Raw genomic sequence first — 19,353 nt, 5'->3', positions numbered from 1 at the left:
GTTTTTTAACTAACCCTAACCCTTTTCCTGACTTTATCCTAATTCTCAACTGCCACGTTAATTCTAACCTACTGCGTAAGTTCTCCTAAACTGCCTACAAAAAGTACATTCTGACAAACGCTGGATCCCTTCTAGCCATGACCGTTTACTAGGGATCATGTTCCGAGTGTGAAGTACAGAGCAAATGAGACACCCGCGGCTCATGAAAGTCCCTTTGATCCTCCATGACATAGGCAGCAAAATACATGCAATGAAAACACACTACATTCAATAATTTCGGTCATATAGAGAGGTTTATTTCTCAATCTCACAAAGACTTAAAATGAAAACATGGCAGCAAATCCCCAAAAAACAGGCAGTAGGTCTAAAACAACATGAAAAAAAGGAAAAAGAACATTGAAAGACAGAACATAAAATTAGAAACCTTTTCCAAAAATAAATGTATCAAACCATTCTGTAGTAAAATTAAACCCACCAAAAGGTCAAAATAAATATTTTGGGGTCAAAAATGTTAACCCCTTCATGAAAAAAAATGTATGAAATGTATGCATTCACTACTGTAAGTTGCTCTGGATAAGAGCGTCTGCTAAATGACTAAAATGTAAAATGTAAATGTAAATGACAATCAAAATACCAAGCAGTATGATGTAGCTAATGTGTAAAGAGAACGGCAGTATGAATAAAATAACTAAAAAAGCACAGAACTTACAGTATGACACCAATAAAGAAAGCTTTTGGGAAACTGCAACTTCAAACGGTCCAAATTCAACACAATAATAATCCCCCTTCTCATAGCACTTATCAATTAGGTTGCACAACAGATGCCCTGAAGGACACAAACAAATCCCATGACACATTTCCCCATGTCGTCCCATGTCCCATGCTAGTAGTTAATCAATGTCTGACATGGACCAACGTGTATTTTGAATTTGCATAAATGGTACTCTCAGCCAATGAAAGGATTTGATTGAGCCGTCTGTATTGATATCTTTCATTGACAGAGGACCATTTAAGCAAATTCAACATATACTTTGGTCCATGTCAGACATGAACTATTTGCATACTTCATCAATTAAATCAGTCAATATGAATATACAAATAAGAATGATGCCAAAATGGGGCAATAACATTATTGACAAATATCCAGTCAGGAGTTTTGTAAAGGACATAAATTGTTTTAACACAAAAACCAAGGCTTGCCTGCCAAGGTAAGATGCAACTACTGCAAATGTGCAAAACACTACTTTTTCAATAGGCCTACATATAATTGTAGTTAGTAGTAAACTACCTGTGGTGCAAGAAAGTGCTGGTTCATGCAACTCATCTATATAAAATGTGCATTGTACCTTCATGGTTCCATGTTGTCTGCTCTCTCACTATCTTGTTTGTCTTTTTCATAATGTGTGTTTGACAGCAATCATGGGTTCAAATTTGTTCAGCAGGTTCTGTTGAAGTTCTTTGAGTAGATGATCACGTTCCTCGGAATCCAGGAGAACTTGCTAAATAAAACAGGTTTACAAATCAAAATATTCCGTGTTAATTTGGTCTACTCTTTAGTGCTTTTCTAAGGTCATGTATGGACATATCTCGCTCATGTACGGACATACCTCAATGAGTTTGTCTCTCTCCTCCAGGCTCTCCCTCAATTTCCTCTCCTCCCTCTCTCTGTCCTCCTTTTCGCTCCGCCAGGCTCGCTGGGTCTCCTTGTTCTCCTTCCCTCTCTCCCTCAGGTCGTTGCGTGTGTCATTGAGTTGCTTTGACAGCGAAGACACAGTCTGACTATGATTCTGCTCTTGCTCCTTGAGAAGGAAGGGGGAAAGATGGGAAGAGGGGAAAGGTATGGGTTCAAATGACCAAACTATATTATAGGCTTGGTATTTTAGGTACCTCACTGAAGATGACCTGAATTGTGTAAAAGACAATGTAAGACACAGCACATCTCAGTATACAGAGGGAGCATCTTACTAGTCTTAAATGGCTTCCTCTTCACTGATATGAAAGACAGGGATTGGTGAAAGCATCCACTACCATCCTCGTTTACACTCACCTGCACTATGCCCTGATAGTCCTGCAGGGCGGTGGTGAGTTTGGTGACCTCCCGGCACATGGTGGCGCTGTGCTCCTCTCTGTCCTGAAGCCAGGCTATCACCAGGCTCTCCTTCTCCTTCAGCTGAGAGGCCAGAGCCCCCTCTGCCCCACCTCCTGACACCCCTTGGCTAATCACAGAGTCCGACAGTGCCTGGGGGGAAAAGATTACAAATAATGAGGAAAGTCTCCCTGTAGCGAGTGAACTCTAGAGCTACATGTAGAATTTTTGCATTGTAATTTCAGAAAAAGTCCATAAAATAGCTGCAGTAATAGTGTGTGAAAAAAATATATTTTGGGCCAATACAAAATCGCATTCTAAAATGCAGACTTTCTATTTGACAACAAAAGCCAGATCAGTTTCTGTAATCAAAGATGGGGGGATAAAAACTAAAGCTGGGACGACAGACATTGCCTTACTCCTACCGAAGCATTTTGTGTAATAGCCTATGCATTATGTTGATTCCTGCTTTAAAAGTATCTGCCTGTCCCTATTTCGCAGTCGGCTGCTATGTGAGTGAGCCACTCTTACTCCCTCTCCCCACATTGTGCAAGGAGAAATGGAACAATACAGACATTTCACATTTGGAGCAACTTTGAAATTTGGATAAACGTCAGAATCTGATGTCAAATTGATAAAACTGAGATCGTTGTACAATGAACAAAAATATAAAACGCAATATGTAAAGTGTTGGTCCCATGTTTCATAAGCTGAAATAAGATCCCATATGCACAAAAAGCTTATTTCTCTCAAATGTTGTGCACAAATTTGTTTATATCCCTGTTAATGAGAATTTCTGACAGGTGTAGCATATCAAGAAGCCTATTAAAGAGCATGATCATTACACAGACAATAAAAGGCCACACTGAAATGTGCAGTTGTCACAAAATAATGCCACAGAGGTCTCAAGTTCAGGGAGTGTGCAATTGGCATGCTGACTGCACCAGAGCTGTTGCCAGAGAATTGAATGTTCGTTTCTCTACCATAAGCCGCCTCCAAAATCATTTTAGGGAATTTGGCAGTACTTCCAACTGGCCTCACAACCGCACACCACCTGTTTGGCGACGTGTTGGCGAGCGGTTTGCTGATGTCAACGCTGTGAACACAGTGCCCCATGGTGGCGGTGGGTTTATGGTATGGGCAGGCATAAGCTACAGACAACAAACATAATTGCATTTTATCGATGGCATATTGAATGCACAGAGATACCTTGATGAGATCCTGAGGCCCAATGTCGTGCCATTCAGCCGCCACCATCACTTCATGTTTCAGCATGATACTGGCCAGGCTCAGGTCGCAAGGATCTGTACACAATTCCTGGAAGCTGCACATGTGCCAGTTCTTCAATGGCCTGTGTACTCACCAGACATATCACCCATTAAGCATGTTTGGGATGCTCTGGATCGACATGTACAACAGCGTGTTCCAGTTCCCGCCAATATCCAGCAACTTTGCACAGCCATTGAAGAGGAGTGGGACAACATTTCACAGGCCACAATCAACAGCCTGATCAACTCTATACGAAGGAGATGTGTTGTGCTGCATGAGGTAAATGGTGGTCATACCAGATACTGGCTGGTGTCTGATCCACGCCCCTACCTTTTTTTTTTAAAGGTATCTGTGACCAACAGATGCATATCTGTATTCCCAGTCATGTGAAATCAATAGATTAGGGCCTTTTTAATTTATTAAAATCTTTGAAATTGTTGCATTTATATTTTTGTTCAGTATACATAAAGTAGCCGAGGCCGATCAATTAGCCCACATTGCTAACTATTGTTGCTATATAGCCATCTAGCCAAGTGTTTTGAGTTCCCACTTCCTCAAGTGAATATAGCCTACAGGGCAATATGCTAGCAAAAGAAAATCTCTCTCTCATATATATATATATATATGAGAGAGAGATTTTCTTTTGCTAGCATATTTCTTTTGCTAGCATATAGAAAATATATATGTAAAATATATATATATATATATATATATATATATATATATATATATATATATATATATATATATATATATAAATAAAACACACACACACACACACACACACACACACACACACACACACACTACCAGCCAAAAGTTGACACATCTACTCAGGGTTTCTTTATTTCTTTACATTGTTGAATAATAGTGAAGAAATCCAAACTATGAAATAACAATATGAAATCATTAAATAACCAAAAAAGTGTAAAACAAATCAAAATATATTTCATATTTAGATTCTTCAAAGTAGCCACCCTTTGCCTTGATGATATGCTTGCACACTCTTGGCATTCTCTCAACCAGCTCCATGAGGTAGTCACCTGGAATGCATTTCAATTAACAGGTGTGCCTTGTTAAAAGTTAATTTGTGGAATTTCTTTCCTTCTTAATGCGTTTGAGCCAATCAGTTGTGTTGTGACAAGGTAGGGGTGGTATACAGAAGACAGCCCTATTTGGTAAAAGGGCAAGTCCATATTATGGCAAGAACTGCTCAAAAATGCAAAGAGAATCGACAGTCCATCATTACTTTAAGACATGAAGGTCAGTCAATGTGGAACATTTCAAGAACATTGAAAGTTTCTTCAAGTGCAGACGCAAAAACCAACAAGCGCTATGATGAAACTTGCTCAAGAGGACCGCCACAGGAAAGGAATACCCAGAGTTACCTCTGCTGCAGAGGATACGTTCATTAGAGTTATCAGCCACAGAAATTGCAGCCAAATAAATGTTTCAGATTTCAAGTAGCAGACATCAACATCAACTGTTCAGAGGAGACTGTGTGAATCAGGCCTTCATGGTTGAATTGCTGCAAAGAAACCACTACTAAAAGGACACCAATAATAATAAGAAGAGACTTGCTTGGGCCAAGAAACATGAGCAATGGACAGTATAACTGGTGGAAATCTGTCCTTTGGCCTGATGAGTCCAAATTTGAGATTTTTGGTTCCAACTGCCGTGTCTGTGAGACGCAGAGTAGATGAACAGATGATCTCCGCATGTGTGGTTCCCACCGTGAAGCATGGAGGTGGTGCTGTAATGGTGCTTTGCTGGTGACAATGTCTGTGATTTATTTAGAATTCAAGGCACACTTAACCAGCATGGCTACCACAGCATTCTGCAGCGATACGCCATCACATCTGGTTTGCGCTTAGTGGGACTATCATTTGTTTTTCAACAGGATGATGATCACACACCTCCAGGCTGTGTAAGGGCTATTTGACCAAGAAGGAGAGTGATGGTGTGCTGCATCAGATGACCTGGCCTCCACAATTATCTGACCTCAACCCAATTGAGATTGCTTGGGATGAGTTGGACCACAGGAAGGAAACTCCTTCAAGACTGTTGGAAAAGCATTCCAGGTGAAGCTGGTTGAGAGAGAATGCCAAGAGTGTGCAAAACAGTCAAGGCAAACGGTGGCTACTTTGAAGAATCTAAAATATATTTTGATTTGTTTAACACTTTTTTGGTTACTACATGAATCCATGTGTGTTATTTCATAGTTTTGATGTCTTCACTATTATTCTACAATGTAGAAAATAGTAAAAATAAAGAAAAACCTTGAAATGAGTAAGTGTGTCCAAACTTTTGACTGGTACTGTATACGCACAAAGAGCCAAAACATAAATCTGATAATACTGGATCCTATTTTGACAGGTTGCACATCAAAATATCAATCACACATTCCCTAAATATGTTAGATAAATAGCTTACTTTTTAAATATTAGGCTACCATCTCCGTTGACTTACATGGCACTGTAAAAATGTGTCTAGAGCCCTGGCGCTAATGCAAAGTAACTGTACATTAAAACAATGTTTTATTGTTGTAGCAATGTTCCCGCAATTTTTTGGGGGGCACTGAGCAAATGTTTGGTCTTGTGAGAGGAAACTTGAACCTTGTGAAAATGTTGTGCAACTTCTGGTGCACATTTACAGTGAACACTGAGGCTGTCCCCTTACAGTTTTAGACAGTAGCCAATAGGCTATTTGAGCATAATGTAGGCCTACCAACAAAACGGTGCGAATCCCATAACATTTCCACATTTAAATAGCTTTTGATTTCTATGACATAGCCTACAGTAGCGTATATTTGCTGTTCAGGCCTACATTGCATGAGACTTTTAAAATATTTTTACATTATGAAGGGCTTGACATTAATGCATTTACTTTTTACCGGGTCTGTAACAACATTGGCCAAATAGGTGACTGACTGTACATTGCATTTTATTGTGTTGTATGATGCAAGAAACCACTTTACAAAATATAATTAATTATTATTATTACCATACAGAGAATTAGACAATGTAGGACACCCCTCTACCTATTAGCTTATTTGCATATTCAAGCCTGTCTCAAAATACAACAACGCCCCTTTAGACATAAGCTTTTTACCAAGACAGCTTGAAATGTAGCCTACATGTTTTGTGTTCTTGTAGGAAGCAGTAACTCCCCATTGCTGACCTATACGTATCTATAACTGGGCTAATAACTTGGTAACTCGCAAAGAATATCAACAAATGTGCATATGCGCTCTGATCTGAAAAGCTCAAGACCGCTGATGGGCGACACCCGCCAATATAATTCTACTCCGTTGGGCAAAATCAGAGACTCAATCTTCCAAAGTTAGATTTGTTTTGGTTTGTTGCATTGAAAATGGGTTGATATAATGTTGATTCGATCACAGAAAAAAAAAATCCATATGGTGCAAACCAGTGGGGCGAACTCCGTTAAGTGCGTCTCTGTGCGACATGGTATTTATTCTTAGAGGGAATATTAGCAGTTTAGAGGGAACATTGCGTTGTAATCTATTTATTGTTATCAAGCAAAATAGTTATTCGTCACAATGTGATTTTTTGTCCATATCGCCCAGCTGTAGAAAACTGCCCCCCCCTTACAAATAGGCGTGGTCATCTCCTCCTCATTGAATACGCCCTACCAGCCTGGATAACAGCCTCACCACAGCAGATGAATCGGCTACAGACAATCCAAAACATGGCAATAAAAATGGCTTACAGACTACCAAGATTCATCAGCAATCACTACGTTAACAGCATATCTGGAATCACATCAATCAACAAAAGACAGTCAATCATCGGCCAGAAGTTCATCAACAGAGCCACTCGCAACCCATCACTGAAGGAAGCTGTGGGACAGGCCAAATGGACTACAGATACACCCATGTCCATAATGTTGAAACTGACCTAAAAAACAACAACAAAAAAACCAACAATTGTATTGTACTAACATGTGTGCGTATGAAAGTGTGTAGATATATGTGAATGCTCCCCTTAACACCCCCCCCTGCAGAGTTGTGTGCTATAATCTTAGGATTTTCTACATTTTTGATTAAATATTTTTAATTTTTGACTTTTTCTAGTTGTTGTACTTTTTATTTTTTACACAACAAACTCAGGTCGGGAAAAGGATAAGACGAAACTAACCTACGCTTGTTCTGATAAAAAACCCTAGGGCACTTAGCCTAGGGGGATGCCTTGCTTGACCACACCTTCCTTCCTTGCTCTTGCTCTTGGCCTGCCCTGCCTCTTCCACCAATCCATTTTGTTTCTATGGACAGAAAAGAGCAGAGGCTCTGAGCTGTCCGATCAAGTCCATTGTCTCTTGTGTCCTCAAGCACAAGGCAGCCAACGTAGAAATCGCTCCGTCATTCCCTGGTTGCTAAAATTCTACACTCTTCGAACTATTTCAGTTTATGTGACAAAACATGCACTGAATAGTTCATTATCATTGTACCATCTAAATCGCAGTGAAATATCTACGACTGTTTGAAGTTGGTGGACGAAACTGAAAGTAAAATAGTCTCCACCATGGTCCATGCTATCCGGGATCATTGGATGTCGGTCAATGTAAATTGTCCAGTGGCGATTTTATGAATTGTTCAGCAGTCTTATGGCTTGGGGGTAGAAGCTGTTGAGGAGCCTTTTGGTCCTAGACTTGGTGCTCCGGTACCGCTTGCCGTGCGGTAGCAGAGAAAACAGTTTATAACTTGGGTGACTGGAGTCTCTGACAATTTTATGGGTTTTCCTCTGACACCGGTCCTGGATGGCAGGAAGCTTGGCCTCAGTGATGTACTGGGCCATTCGCACTACCCTCTGTAGTGCCTTACGGTCAGATACCAGGCGGTAATGCAACCGGTCAGGATGCTCTCGATGGTGCAGCTGTAGAATCTTTTGAGGATCTGGGGACCCTTGCCAAATCTTTTCAGTCTCTTGAAGGGGAATAGGTTTTGTCGTGCCCTCTTCATGACTGTCTTGGTGTGTTTGGACCATGATAGATCATTGGTGATGTGGACACCAAGGAACTTGAAACTCTACCTGCTCCACTACAGCCCGTCAATGTTAATGGGGGCCTGTTCGGCCCGCCTTTTCCTGTAGTCCACGATCAGCTCCTTTGTCTTGCTCACATTGAGGGAGAAGTTGTTGTCCTGGCACCACACTGCTAGTTCTCTGACCTCCCTATAGGCCATCTCATCATTGTCAGTGATCAGGCCTACCACTGTTGTGTCATCAGAAAACTTAATGATGGTGTTGGAGTTGTGTTTGGCCACACAGTCGTGGGTGAATAGGGAATACAGGAGGGGACTAAGTACACACCCCTGAAGGGCCCCAGTGTTAAGGATCAGCGTGGCAGACGTGTTGTTGCCTACTCTTACCACCTGGGGACGGTCTGTCAGGAAGTCCAGGATCCAGTTGCAGAAGGTGTTTAGTCCCAGAGTCCTTAGCTTATTGATGAGCTTCATGGGCACTATTGTGTTGAACGCTGAGCTGTAGTCAATGAACAGCATCCTTACATAGGTGTTCCTTTTGTCCAGGTGAGAAAGGGCAGTGTGGAGTGCGATTGAGATTGCGTCATCTGTGGATCTGTTGGGGCGGTATGCAAATTGGAGTGGGTCTAGGGTTTCTGGGATAATGGTGTTGATGTGAGCCATGACCAGCCTTTCAAAGCACTTCATGGCTACCGATTTGAGTGCCATGGGGCGGTAATCATTTAGGCAGGTAACCTTCGCTTCCTTGGGCACAGGCACTATGGTGGCCTGCTTGAAACATGTAGGTATTACAGGCTCGGTCAGGGACAGGTTGAAAATGTCAGTGAAGACACTTGACAGTTGGTCCGTGCATGCTTTGAGTACATGTCCTGGTAATCCGTCTGGCCCTCAGCTTTGTGAATGTTGTTAACCTGTTTAAAGGTTTTGTTCACATCGTCCACGGAGAGCGTTATCACAGTTATCCAGAACAGCTGGTGCTCTAGTGCATGGTTCAGTGTTGCTTGTCTCGTAGTGAGCATAAAAAGGCATTTAGCTCGTCTGGTAGGCTCGCGTCACTGGGCGGCTCGGGTCTGGGTTTCCCTTTGTAGTCTGTAATAGTTTTCGAGCACTGCCACATCCGATGAACGTCAGAGCCGGTGTAGTAGGATTCAATCTTAATCCTGTATTGACGCTTTGCTTGTTTGATGGTTCGTTTTAGGGCATAGCGTGATTTCTTATAAGCGTCCGGATTAGTCTCCCGCTCCTTGAAAGCAGCAACTCTAGCCTTTAGCTCGATGCAGATGTTGACTGTAATCCATGGCTTCTGGTTGGGATATGTATGTACAGTCACTGTGGGGACGACCTTAATGATGAAGCTGATGACTGAGGTGGTGTATTCCTCAATGCCATTGGACGAATCCTGGAACATATTCCAGTCTGTGCTAGCAAAACAGTCCTGTAGTGTAGCATCCGCGTCATCTGACCACTTTCGTATTGAGCGACTGGTACTTCCTGCTTTAGTTTTTGCTTGTAAGCAGGAATCAGGAGGATAGAATTATGGTCAGATTTGCCAAATGGAGGGCGTGGGAGACCTTTGTATGCATCTCTGTGTGTGGAGTAAAGGTGGTCTAGGATTGCACATGACACACTGGTAAAAATTTGGTAAAACTGATTTAAGTTTGCCTGAATTAAAGTCCACGGCCTCTAGGAGCGCCGCTTCTGGGTGAGCATTTTCTTCTTTGCTTATGGCCTTATAGAGTTGGTTGAGAGCGGTCTTAGTGCCAGCTTCGTTTTGTGGTGGTAAATAGACGGCTACGAATAATACAGATGAGAACTCTCTTCATAGATAATGTGGTCTGCAGCTTATCATATGGTACTCAACCTCAGGCAAGCAATACCTCAAGACTTTTAATATTAGGCACCAACTGTTATTGACAAAAAGACATCCCCCCACCCCTCATCTTACCAGAGGTAGCGTCTCTGTTCTGCTGGTACATGGAAAATCCCGCTAGCTCTATGTTGTCCATATCTTCGTTCAGCCACGTCTCGGTGAAACATAAGATGTTAGTTTTTAATGTCCCATTGGTAGGATAATCTTAATAGTAGGTCATCAATTTTATTTTCCAATGATTGTACATTAGCAAGAAGAATGGAAGGCATTGGGAGTTTACTCGCTCGCCTCCGGATTCTCAGAAGGAACCCCGATCTGCGTCCCCTTTTACGGCGTCTTTTCTTCACGCAAAAGACCTGTTCCAGTGAAAGCAGGATATCCTTCTTGTCGGACCTAATTTAATTCAACCTATAGAGATACTGTATGTTGAGGTGATCCCCTCACCTGCATGTCTTTCTGAGAGCTCTCTAGCGCCTCCTTCAGGCAGAGGAGAAGGGACTCTTTCTCCTGTAGGACTGCTTTGAGGGCCAGGTCCCGCTGTCTCCACACTTCCCTCTCCTTCTGCACCTCCCGCTGCACTCGCTCCTTCTCAACCAGCTCCACTCTCAGTTCCTGGGGGTTAGAAGAAAAAAACGAAGCCCTTATGTGAGAAATTACTAGTAACACCTTTGACTGAGTAACTATAGTATATCCAGCACAACGTTGCCTTTGTTAATGAAAGTGAGTGAATACATCTAAGTGAAAGAGAGTGTGTGTGTACTTGTTCTACAGCAACTGCCATACACTGGTAGCACAGCAAACACACGTACGTGTGTGTGTGTGTGTGTGTGTGCGTGTGTGTGTGTGTGTGCTTTCAACTTCAGACTCACATTGATGATGTCCTGGTTACATTGGAGTACAGTGTTGAGTGTGGAGAGGTCTTTCTCCCGGTCTCTCCCAGCCTTCTTCAGTGCCTCCAGCTCGCTCTCCATCCTCTTCTCCTTCTCACTCATCTCAGAGCGCAGAGCCTCCAGGGCTAGCTAAAGATGAGGTAGAACATAAGACATCAGCAAAATAACCTTGTACAGAAATGCTCTATATCCCATATTATACAACGGGTGGGTCTAATCCTGAACGCTGATTGGTTAAAACCGCATACCAGCCGGTGTCTATTCCACAAATTGCCACCGGCTAAATATATGATGTTAAAATGCCTATTTGCTCTGTTCCATCTGACTGTGCAATCCACTGTCTCATCAGCCGAGTCAGGCAACTTATAAACTTGATTTCCACTATAAAAAGCATCTAGACATTATCTCAGATTTATTTTAGACTAACAATTTGTTTTTAACAGCGGAGATTTGTATAAACCTTGCAGTCTGTCTCGCGACATTTGCAACATCGTTTCAATATTGAAATACGATCTCCTGCTGTCCCATTGTAATGAACGTGTCGGGATTTCGGACGAGACAGACAGGCAGGCACCATATCTCTGCCAGTCGAAATCATTAAATCAGCTGGAGTCATTTTTATGGATATATACAAAAAATGTCAATGAAAAAAGTTAAAACAAACGCAGCTAATTTACAGTCTTCTCAGTTTGAAGTGATTTTGTTACGGTAGCTGTGTAGTTGGCTAGCTCCCCTGAACAACAGCGTCCTGACAAGTGTGCACATTTTCTATGCCAAGGGAAATCACACCAAATTAGCTCATTGTTATGGATGTATCCAAATAAATATCACTAGAAAACAGCTTAAACAAATGCAGCTATTTTGCTGTTATTCTGGCTGCACTTGATTGTAAGTTAGCCGTAGTTGGCTAGCTAGCAAGCAAGGGATAAGAACGTTGCCAGCCAGTATGGCAATGGAACATTTAGAACGAACGACTGGGTCACGTCCATAGACACAGAACAAGTAGAGTGAATGACTGGTCGCGTCTCTAGCAACCCTAGATGTGTGTCGGGACTATATCTTGTGGAAGGATGAAATTAATCAAAATAACATTTAATGAAAATATGTCAATCATTATTTGAATATGTTGGTAACCCGTTGTATTAAAAGTGCTAATGCCAGAGAAGCTAGTGTTTGGAGGATATATTGGCACGGTTTGCCAGAGACGAAACACACCCATATCAATATATCCTCCAAACACCGGCTTCTCTGGCATTATCACTTAAGTAATGTCATTAAAAAAGGAAATATTCACGCATATTATTGTTCATGCTTTGACAGTCTACACAAGTTTATTTTGAGTTTATTTTATTCTAAACCAATAGTTTATTCAAATCATAATCAAATGGGATCAATCTGAGCCCTCACCTTATTGTCGGAGAGAGTTTGTTTCAGATTGTCAGTGAGTGCTTGTGTCAGTCTGTCAGCCACGTCTGTCCCTGTCCCCACCTCAACACACACCTTCCTGATCAGACACATGCACTCCTGAGACAGACAGGGAGACAGGAAATGAATGTCGGCTCATGGATTAACGCACGGCTTGTCCCAGAGATGGCTTCAGAAAAGGACTTGATGTGATATATGAAAAAAAATGACATTAAACGATATCAATTACACCAGAATACAAAAACTGCATTTAAACAAATGTATCAATGATAAATATTGAGACAATGATAGTTAAGAAAACAGGGTTTGCCCCAACCACTTTGCTGTTACAGTGCTATTGCTGTTACAGTGCTATTTGGGTTGATAATTGGATTTGTTCCAACATTTGACTTTCTTTGTTTTTTTAAATGGATTATTTGTGTACCCGTTTGACATTTTACTGCATTGTTAGGAGCTAGTAATATAAGCATTTCACTGCACCCACTATAACATTTGCTAAACTGTGTACACACCCAAATAAATGTGACAATAAAAACATGAACATATATATGTCAATACCAGTCAAAAGTTTGGACACACCTACTTACAAGGGTTTTTCTTTATTTTTATATTTTCTACCTTGTAGAATAATAGTGAAGACATCAAAACTATGAAATAACACATATGGAATCATGTAATAACCAAGTGTTAAACAAATCCAAATATATTTTATAATTGAGGTTCTTCAAAGTAGCCACCTTTTGCCTTGATGACAGCTTTGCACACTCTTGGCATTCTCTCAACCAGCTTCATGAGGTAGCCAACTACAATTATTTTCCAAAAGTCTTTAGGGAGTTCCGTACATATTCGGAGCACTTGTTGGCTGCTTTTCCTTCACTCTGCGGTCCAACTCATCCCTAAACATCCGAATTGGGTTGAGGTGGGGTGATTGTGGAGACCAGGCCATCTGATGCAGCACTCCATCACTCTCCTTCATGGTCAAATAGCCCTTACACAGCTTGGAGGTGTGTTTTGGGTCATTGTCCTGTTGAAAAGCAAATGATAGGATGGCGTATTGCTGCAGAATGCTGTGGTAGCCATGCTGGTTCAGTGTGCCTTGAATTCTAAATAAATCACAGAGTGTCACCAGCAAAGCACCCCCACACAATCACACCACCTCCATGCTTCACGGTGGGAACCACATGCGGAGATCATCCGTTCACCTACTCTGAGTCTCACAAAGACATGGCGGTTAGTACTAAAAATCTCAAATTTGGACTAATCAGACGAAAGGACAGATTTCCACCGGTCAAATATCCATTGCTCATGTTTCTTGGCCCAAGCAAGTCTCTTCTTATTATTGGTGTCCTTTAGTGGTAGTTTCTTTGCAGCAATTCGACCATGAAGGCCTGATTCACACAGTTTCCTCTGAACAGTTGATGTTGAGAGGTGTCTGTTACTTCAACTCTGTGAAGCATTTATTTGGGCTGCAATCTGAGGTGCAGTTAATTGCCGATTTCTGAGGCTGGCAACTCTAAAGAACTTATCCTCTGCAGCAGAGGTAACTCTGGGTATTCCCTTCCTGTGGCGGCCCTTATGAGAGCCAATTTCATCATAGCGCTTGATGGATTTTGCGACTGCACTTTAAGAAAATGTCAAAGTTCTTGACATTTTCCGTATTGACTGACTTTCATATCTTAAAGTAATGATGGACTGTCATTTCTCTTTGCTTATTTGAGCTGTTCTTGCCATAGTATGGACATGATCTTTTACCAAATAGGGCTATCTTCTATATACCACCCCTACCTTGTCACAACCCAACTGATTGGCTCAAGTGCATTAAGAAGGAAAGAGTTTAAGAGCTTGGGGTGTCCATGTTGTGATGGCAACATTCCACAAGCTCAGCCAGTGTCTCATTCCTGAGTGAAGTGGATCCCTGTGTTTTCAGCATGACTGCATTGTCTCCCCTCATAGAATCACTATGAATCACTCACCTGGATAACTCGGTCTCTGCTGTGCAGCGAATGCCCCAAACTCTGCAGAAGCAAGTTGCCCCCGTCCTTCTGCGGCAACTGAAAAAGCCATAATCACGCCATACACAGCACTTAGATTAAGGATGTCAAGTCAACAGGGGGCTGGCATTGTTGCAGCGATATTAGAGCAGACTAGCCTGGTCCTAGATCAGTTTGTGTTGTCTTTCAAACTGATGACAATGACCACAGGCGTTGCCAAGACAGCACAAACAGACCTGGGACCAGGCTGGAGCAGCAGACCTCTCCATTTTGAAGCCAGTGTCTTGTGGGTGATATATGCCACTATGTTACAGCTGATGCTTTAAAAGAATGCAGGCAATCAGTTTGTATTCTTGTAATAAATTTAGAACACACAGTATAAACCTATAATCTGCCCTGCAAGTGTGAAAGTTCCCCATCACAAAAGCTTGATATACAGTAAGACCTCACACAGAGCACACAAATACTTAATCCCAATGATTGACTTATTTGACCTTTTCTAGGATTGGGTGGAGCTAATACCAGATTCCAGGCAAATTAAAATATTTCCTTGTGTAGAGCTGACTGTGGTGCTTTTAATCGTCAAAGCTCTTCGTGGATTTACAGCTCCCATTCCCAGACTGAACTTGCTAATATGGCTTCTTAAAATATCCCAAAAACTGGAACTCAAGCCAGACCTGAATCTCAGACGTGAATCTCATGAAATGAGAATGAGTTTGGGTAAGACGCTGTAACAGCTGGGGGTGAGGCCCAGACATGCTAGAACCATAGGTAGGTGCCGGGTTGAATAACTTGAGTCTACGGTAAGGAGATAAGGCTAACAGACGCCACTCAGCAGCTGAGTAGCATGTTAATGATCTCTTTATGAAAAGCCATCCTGAGCTGCAGGGCAAACTCCTCTAGTTGGGGAAGATTCCAGGGAGATGTGTGGTTGTGTGTGTGTGGTTATATGAACGCACCTGCATTAAGGAAAGAGGACACTCCCTAGTCCAGAGACCAAACAAACTGTAACACACCCATCATGCCTTGCATACTGCTTTATTTGTGCTTAGTCAATACAAGCAGGGCTTAAAGACATTGCTATCCGAGTGATTCTGAAGACGTGTGTGTGCGCACGCAAGTACATGCAGAGGAAGCATGTTAGGGAAACTATGTTCAGGCCATTATATTGCTGTGCACCGGCTGACTAGGCCTATACCTGTTTATCGTGTATAAAACGTCAGCAGTCTGGTACCATGACAGGGAGTGTCAACCTTAGTTGTGTGTACGCAACCACATTATCATGACACTTCCATTCTGCTCACCAATTTAAACTGTTTTCTTTCTCAATAAGTTACTATAAATACTATGGACCGGTTCCCCAGAGACTGCCTCGTCCTGGAGAATCTCCATTGAGAATGTTTTTTAGTCCATGACTTCAAAAATCTGTAAACTACTCAGTGCTTACCTTAATCCAATCCTCTGGTCCACTGACATTGGTATCTGTTTTGGTTTTGGTCCCGTGTTTAAGCTCAGTTTCTAGGGTCTTGATGCGTGCCATAGCTAGATCAAGCTGTCCTCTCAACTGTCTGACTGCAAGGTGCACTCGACCTGTATTGCTCTGAAATAAGAAATATGTCTTTCACAAAATGCAGTTAAGTTGTCACTTTTAATTCTGTTGAAGTCCTATTCCTGTATTTATAAGTAAGAGAATATTCAGAGTTGGACCTTTGTACTGGCTACAGACATTATAGATCCTAGATGACATATTACAGATCACTAAGTAAATATTTACACTCAGTGATAGACGTAGTGATCCACAGACCACAGGCAAGGCAACCTGTCGGAAAATCCTCATTTAGGGCAGAGATATTTTCCTGACTAGGGAAGGGCTCATTTATAGGCTATGGGAACCCAAAGTGTTGTCGTCAGAAAATAATCCTTGCCCAACTCATAATAACTTCCTGTCATTATTTGGCATGCTGGATTTTGATAGGATATAAGATAAATCTCACCTCTCTGTGTAGTGGAATAAACTCGTCCCTTAATTCCGTCAAAACATCATTGGTCTCTCCATCCACTTCCTCTCCTCCATTCTCCCGCTCTCCAAAATTCACCACCCTTGTTACCTCAGGGGAGGATGTCTCACCTACCTCTCCTGAATATCGCCCTTCCCTCTTTCCCAAAACGGGAATCTTACTCCCCGAAGGTGAACTGACAGGCTTTCCTTCAATACCTTTCAACTCTCTGAGGACCAGGAGAGACAAATCATCTGGAAAATCAAACGGATCACGGCAATCCAGCGAATCCAGTGATTGGATGGACTCAGTTAGAGAGGACGCTTGTAAGGAGAGAGTGGATCCAGCCAATGACGCTGGGCTAGAGTTTAGCGACGGCACCCTTGACCAATGAAGAGGCATGCTCTGCGACTTGTCCCGCGACAGGGCCAAGGGGGGAAAGGGTTGGAAGGGTAGGCGGCGGGGAACCCCACAAACTGACTCGTAGGCGGAGTCGGACACCCTCAGAGAATCACATCCCTCACAATTTTTCCCCTTTGTGCATCTTTTCCCCGTTCTCCTGAAGTATGGACATGCGTCCCATTTCTCAGACCAGCACTCATACTCTGACAGGGCCATGTTCTCCTTCAACATTTCATTGTAACCCTCTCGGTCTCCCATTCCCTCACCATCCTCCTCACTAGTGCTGCTCCTCATCCTGAAATCCTGAGGGTGTCGCTGGCGGTAAGCGCTGCGTACCCACTGCCTGACCTTGTCCCTCTCCTGGGTCAACTTCTGAAGCCTCTCAGAGGATAAGACCCTCACTCTGGAAATGACAGAGTCAAACTTGAAAACCCGCTCTAGAATGGAAACGCATTTGCCACACAAGAACTCCCCCCGCCCACTGCCCCGTGGTACGGACTGGCCTAGTATGTGTGTCAGCACAGAGAGAAGGTCCATTGCTTTGGCGGGTGAGGACAGGGACGAGGGAGACGTTGTGGAGCCAAGGGACATGGTGCTGCCTGCAAAGTGGGAAAAGAAAACATTAGAACTCACACACACGCGCACAGAAGTGTGCACACACACACACACCTCACCCCAGGGGCTGCCTTGAGAAGACCTGGAGAGACTTCCTCTACCCGGTGAGTCTGATGGAGTCTGAGGCTGACCATCTCTCTTGTTCTGACCCCCAAAGAGCCATCGCCGTTGGTTACCATGCAGGTCACCCCCACACACCAGACACCCCTCACCTTTGCCTCTGGAGGACATAGTAGACAGAAGGACTAGAAAATCCCCTGATGTCCACAGAATGATCTTCAATATTCTGTTGGAATAAAGCAGAAAAGATTCTTGGCTGCAGCCTCAACTAAATATACTGTAAACGTTTTGATCATGGTGTAGAGAATGGTTGGATATCTAATCTTAGAATTACATTCTGTATAATTGCGCTTGCTGGCAGTGACATTCAAAGTAGTATTTCCAAGTCAGAACTGGGTTTTCAAAAGCTGGCTTCACTTTTGGCCCACTTATAAAAGTGATCTGCTCTCACTAGTTTGCCGCTGAAGAGCTTCGATTTTTGCTTTGCCTGTCAGTGCGCTTTAATATTATATAGTGTGGATGTTTTGCTCAATGCGTTGGCTCTTTTCGCACACAGCTGTGAGTGTTTACAGTAGCAAACCACAGCCGCCTACACGTCGACCTTGAGCCACGCTGACAGTACATTTTGCAAACTGTCAAAGCAAAAAACAAGTATCACAAACGTCCACGATCTCTCCACCATTCGTCTCACTGCTCGCTTGTACCGATCATTATGAACTGTAGGCTGCTGTTGTTTATTCCTATACCATATCGACAGATGGCAGTTTCTGGTGTAAGCTACGTTTATTTCTGTTGCCCGTGGTACACAACGTATAACCAAGACCAATGACCTGCCTATGCAGTCCTATTTTAAACAACATAGGTGTGTAAATAAATTTCATTCCGACAGCGCGGAGTCCGTAACCACGAAAGTTCTAGGCTACGTGTTCACAGTTTGAATCAAGCAGTGTGACTTTACCAAAATTATTTCGTCCTTTAGAGTTTGCCAAAATCACAGATTTGTTTTCTGTATCTCCACTTTTAGACCATCTGCATGCATAAAGCTTTTGGATGAGTATGGCTTATCTGTCTCTCGAAGTTAAATCTGGTTTCGCGCTCTGAACCCGATAAAGTTGGGAAGTCTTGAACGCAAACTTCAATCCCGGTGGCATCCTCGGTGAAATTAACCGGGTCCCATCTAAACGTTGTAAAACCATTCATGACTTTACCAATGACCACATAGTAAAAAATAAATACAAATACAATAATTTAAAAAAAAGTGTCTTACAACGTCAACCAGGAACTCGAGCGCACTCCAGTAGCCTACACCGGAAAGGAGCTGTGAGTGTGCGCTACCTTGCTGACGTCATTAGTCATACCTGGGGTGTATTCATTACGACGATTCTGTTGCGAAACGTTTCGGGAAACGGAACGAAACGGGGAGGGACCTACCTGAATTTGTCCAATAGAAAATCTGTTTGGACTAATGATTACACCCGTTTTGAGAAGTGAGTGGCCGTATGTCAGCAGTCCATTTGATTATTTTCATAGGCACACTTTTCATTGGTAATGTAGTGTCAGAGCTCCTCCCTCAACTAAAAGCGAGAATGGAATGGAATTCAAGTTTATGCAACATTATAGATTACATTTTATTCTGATGGCAATCATTCCCAGAATATAGCCCCCCCCCCATCCTTATGTAACTAGGTAATGTGCATGCTTGGGCGATTGTGTGCCAACTTGGTAGTCCAATGTTCTGTAATCATT

The 19,353-nt window shown here is 42.6% G+C and overlaps 1 protein-coding gene across 4 annotated transcripts; it reads right to left on the bottom strand.

Moving 5' to 3' along the window:
• Nucleotides 1-274: 274 nt before the first annotated feature.
• On the bottom strand, nt 275-18,976 carry LOC115177029 (uncharacterized). 4 transcript variants are annotated; one of them, XM_029737477.1, is made up of 11 exons: nt 18,875-18,976; nt 17,607-17,833; nt 16,528-17,531; nt 15,981-16,133; nt 14,516-14,593; nt 12,525-12,641; nt 11,097-11,246; nt 10,672-10,839; nt 2,048-2,239; nt 1,608-1,799; nt 275-1,499 (listed from the first exon to the last, which is right to left on the bottom strand). In XM_029737477.1, exons 2-11 carry the CDS (start codon nt 17,776-17,778, stop codon nt 1,395-1,397), a joined length of 2,331 nt encoding a protein of 776 aa, XP_029593337.1. In that variant the 5' UTR covers nt 17,779-17,833; nt 18,875-18,976; the 3' UTR covers nt 275-1,394. The 4 variants fall into 4 exon arrangements, with proteins under 4 accessions (XP_029593337.1, XP_029593338.1, XP_029593339.1 ...); XM_029737478.1 differs by lacking the exon at nt 18,875-18,976 and adding an exon at nt 18,566-18,828; XM_029737479.1 differs by lacking the exon at nt 18,875-18,976 and adding an exon at nt 17,942-18,347.
• Nucleotides 18,977-19,353: the final 377 nt, after the last annotated feature.

Source organism: Salmo trutta, chromosome 37 (genome assembly GCF_901001165.1).
Source record: "Salmo trutta chromosome 37, fSalTru1.1, whole genome shotgun sequence".
Lineage (NCBI taxonomy): Eukaryota > Metazoa > Chordata > Actinopteri > Salmoniformes > Salmonidae > Salmo > Salmo trutta.
This window is presented reverse-complemented; position numbering and strand designations above follow the sequence as displayed.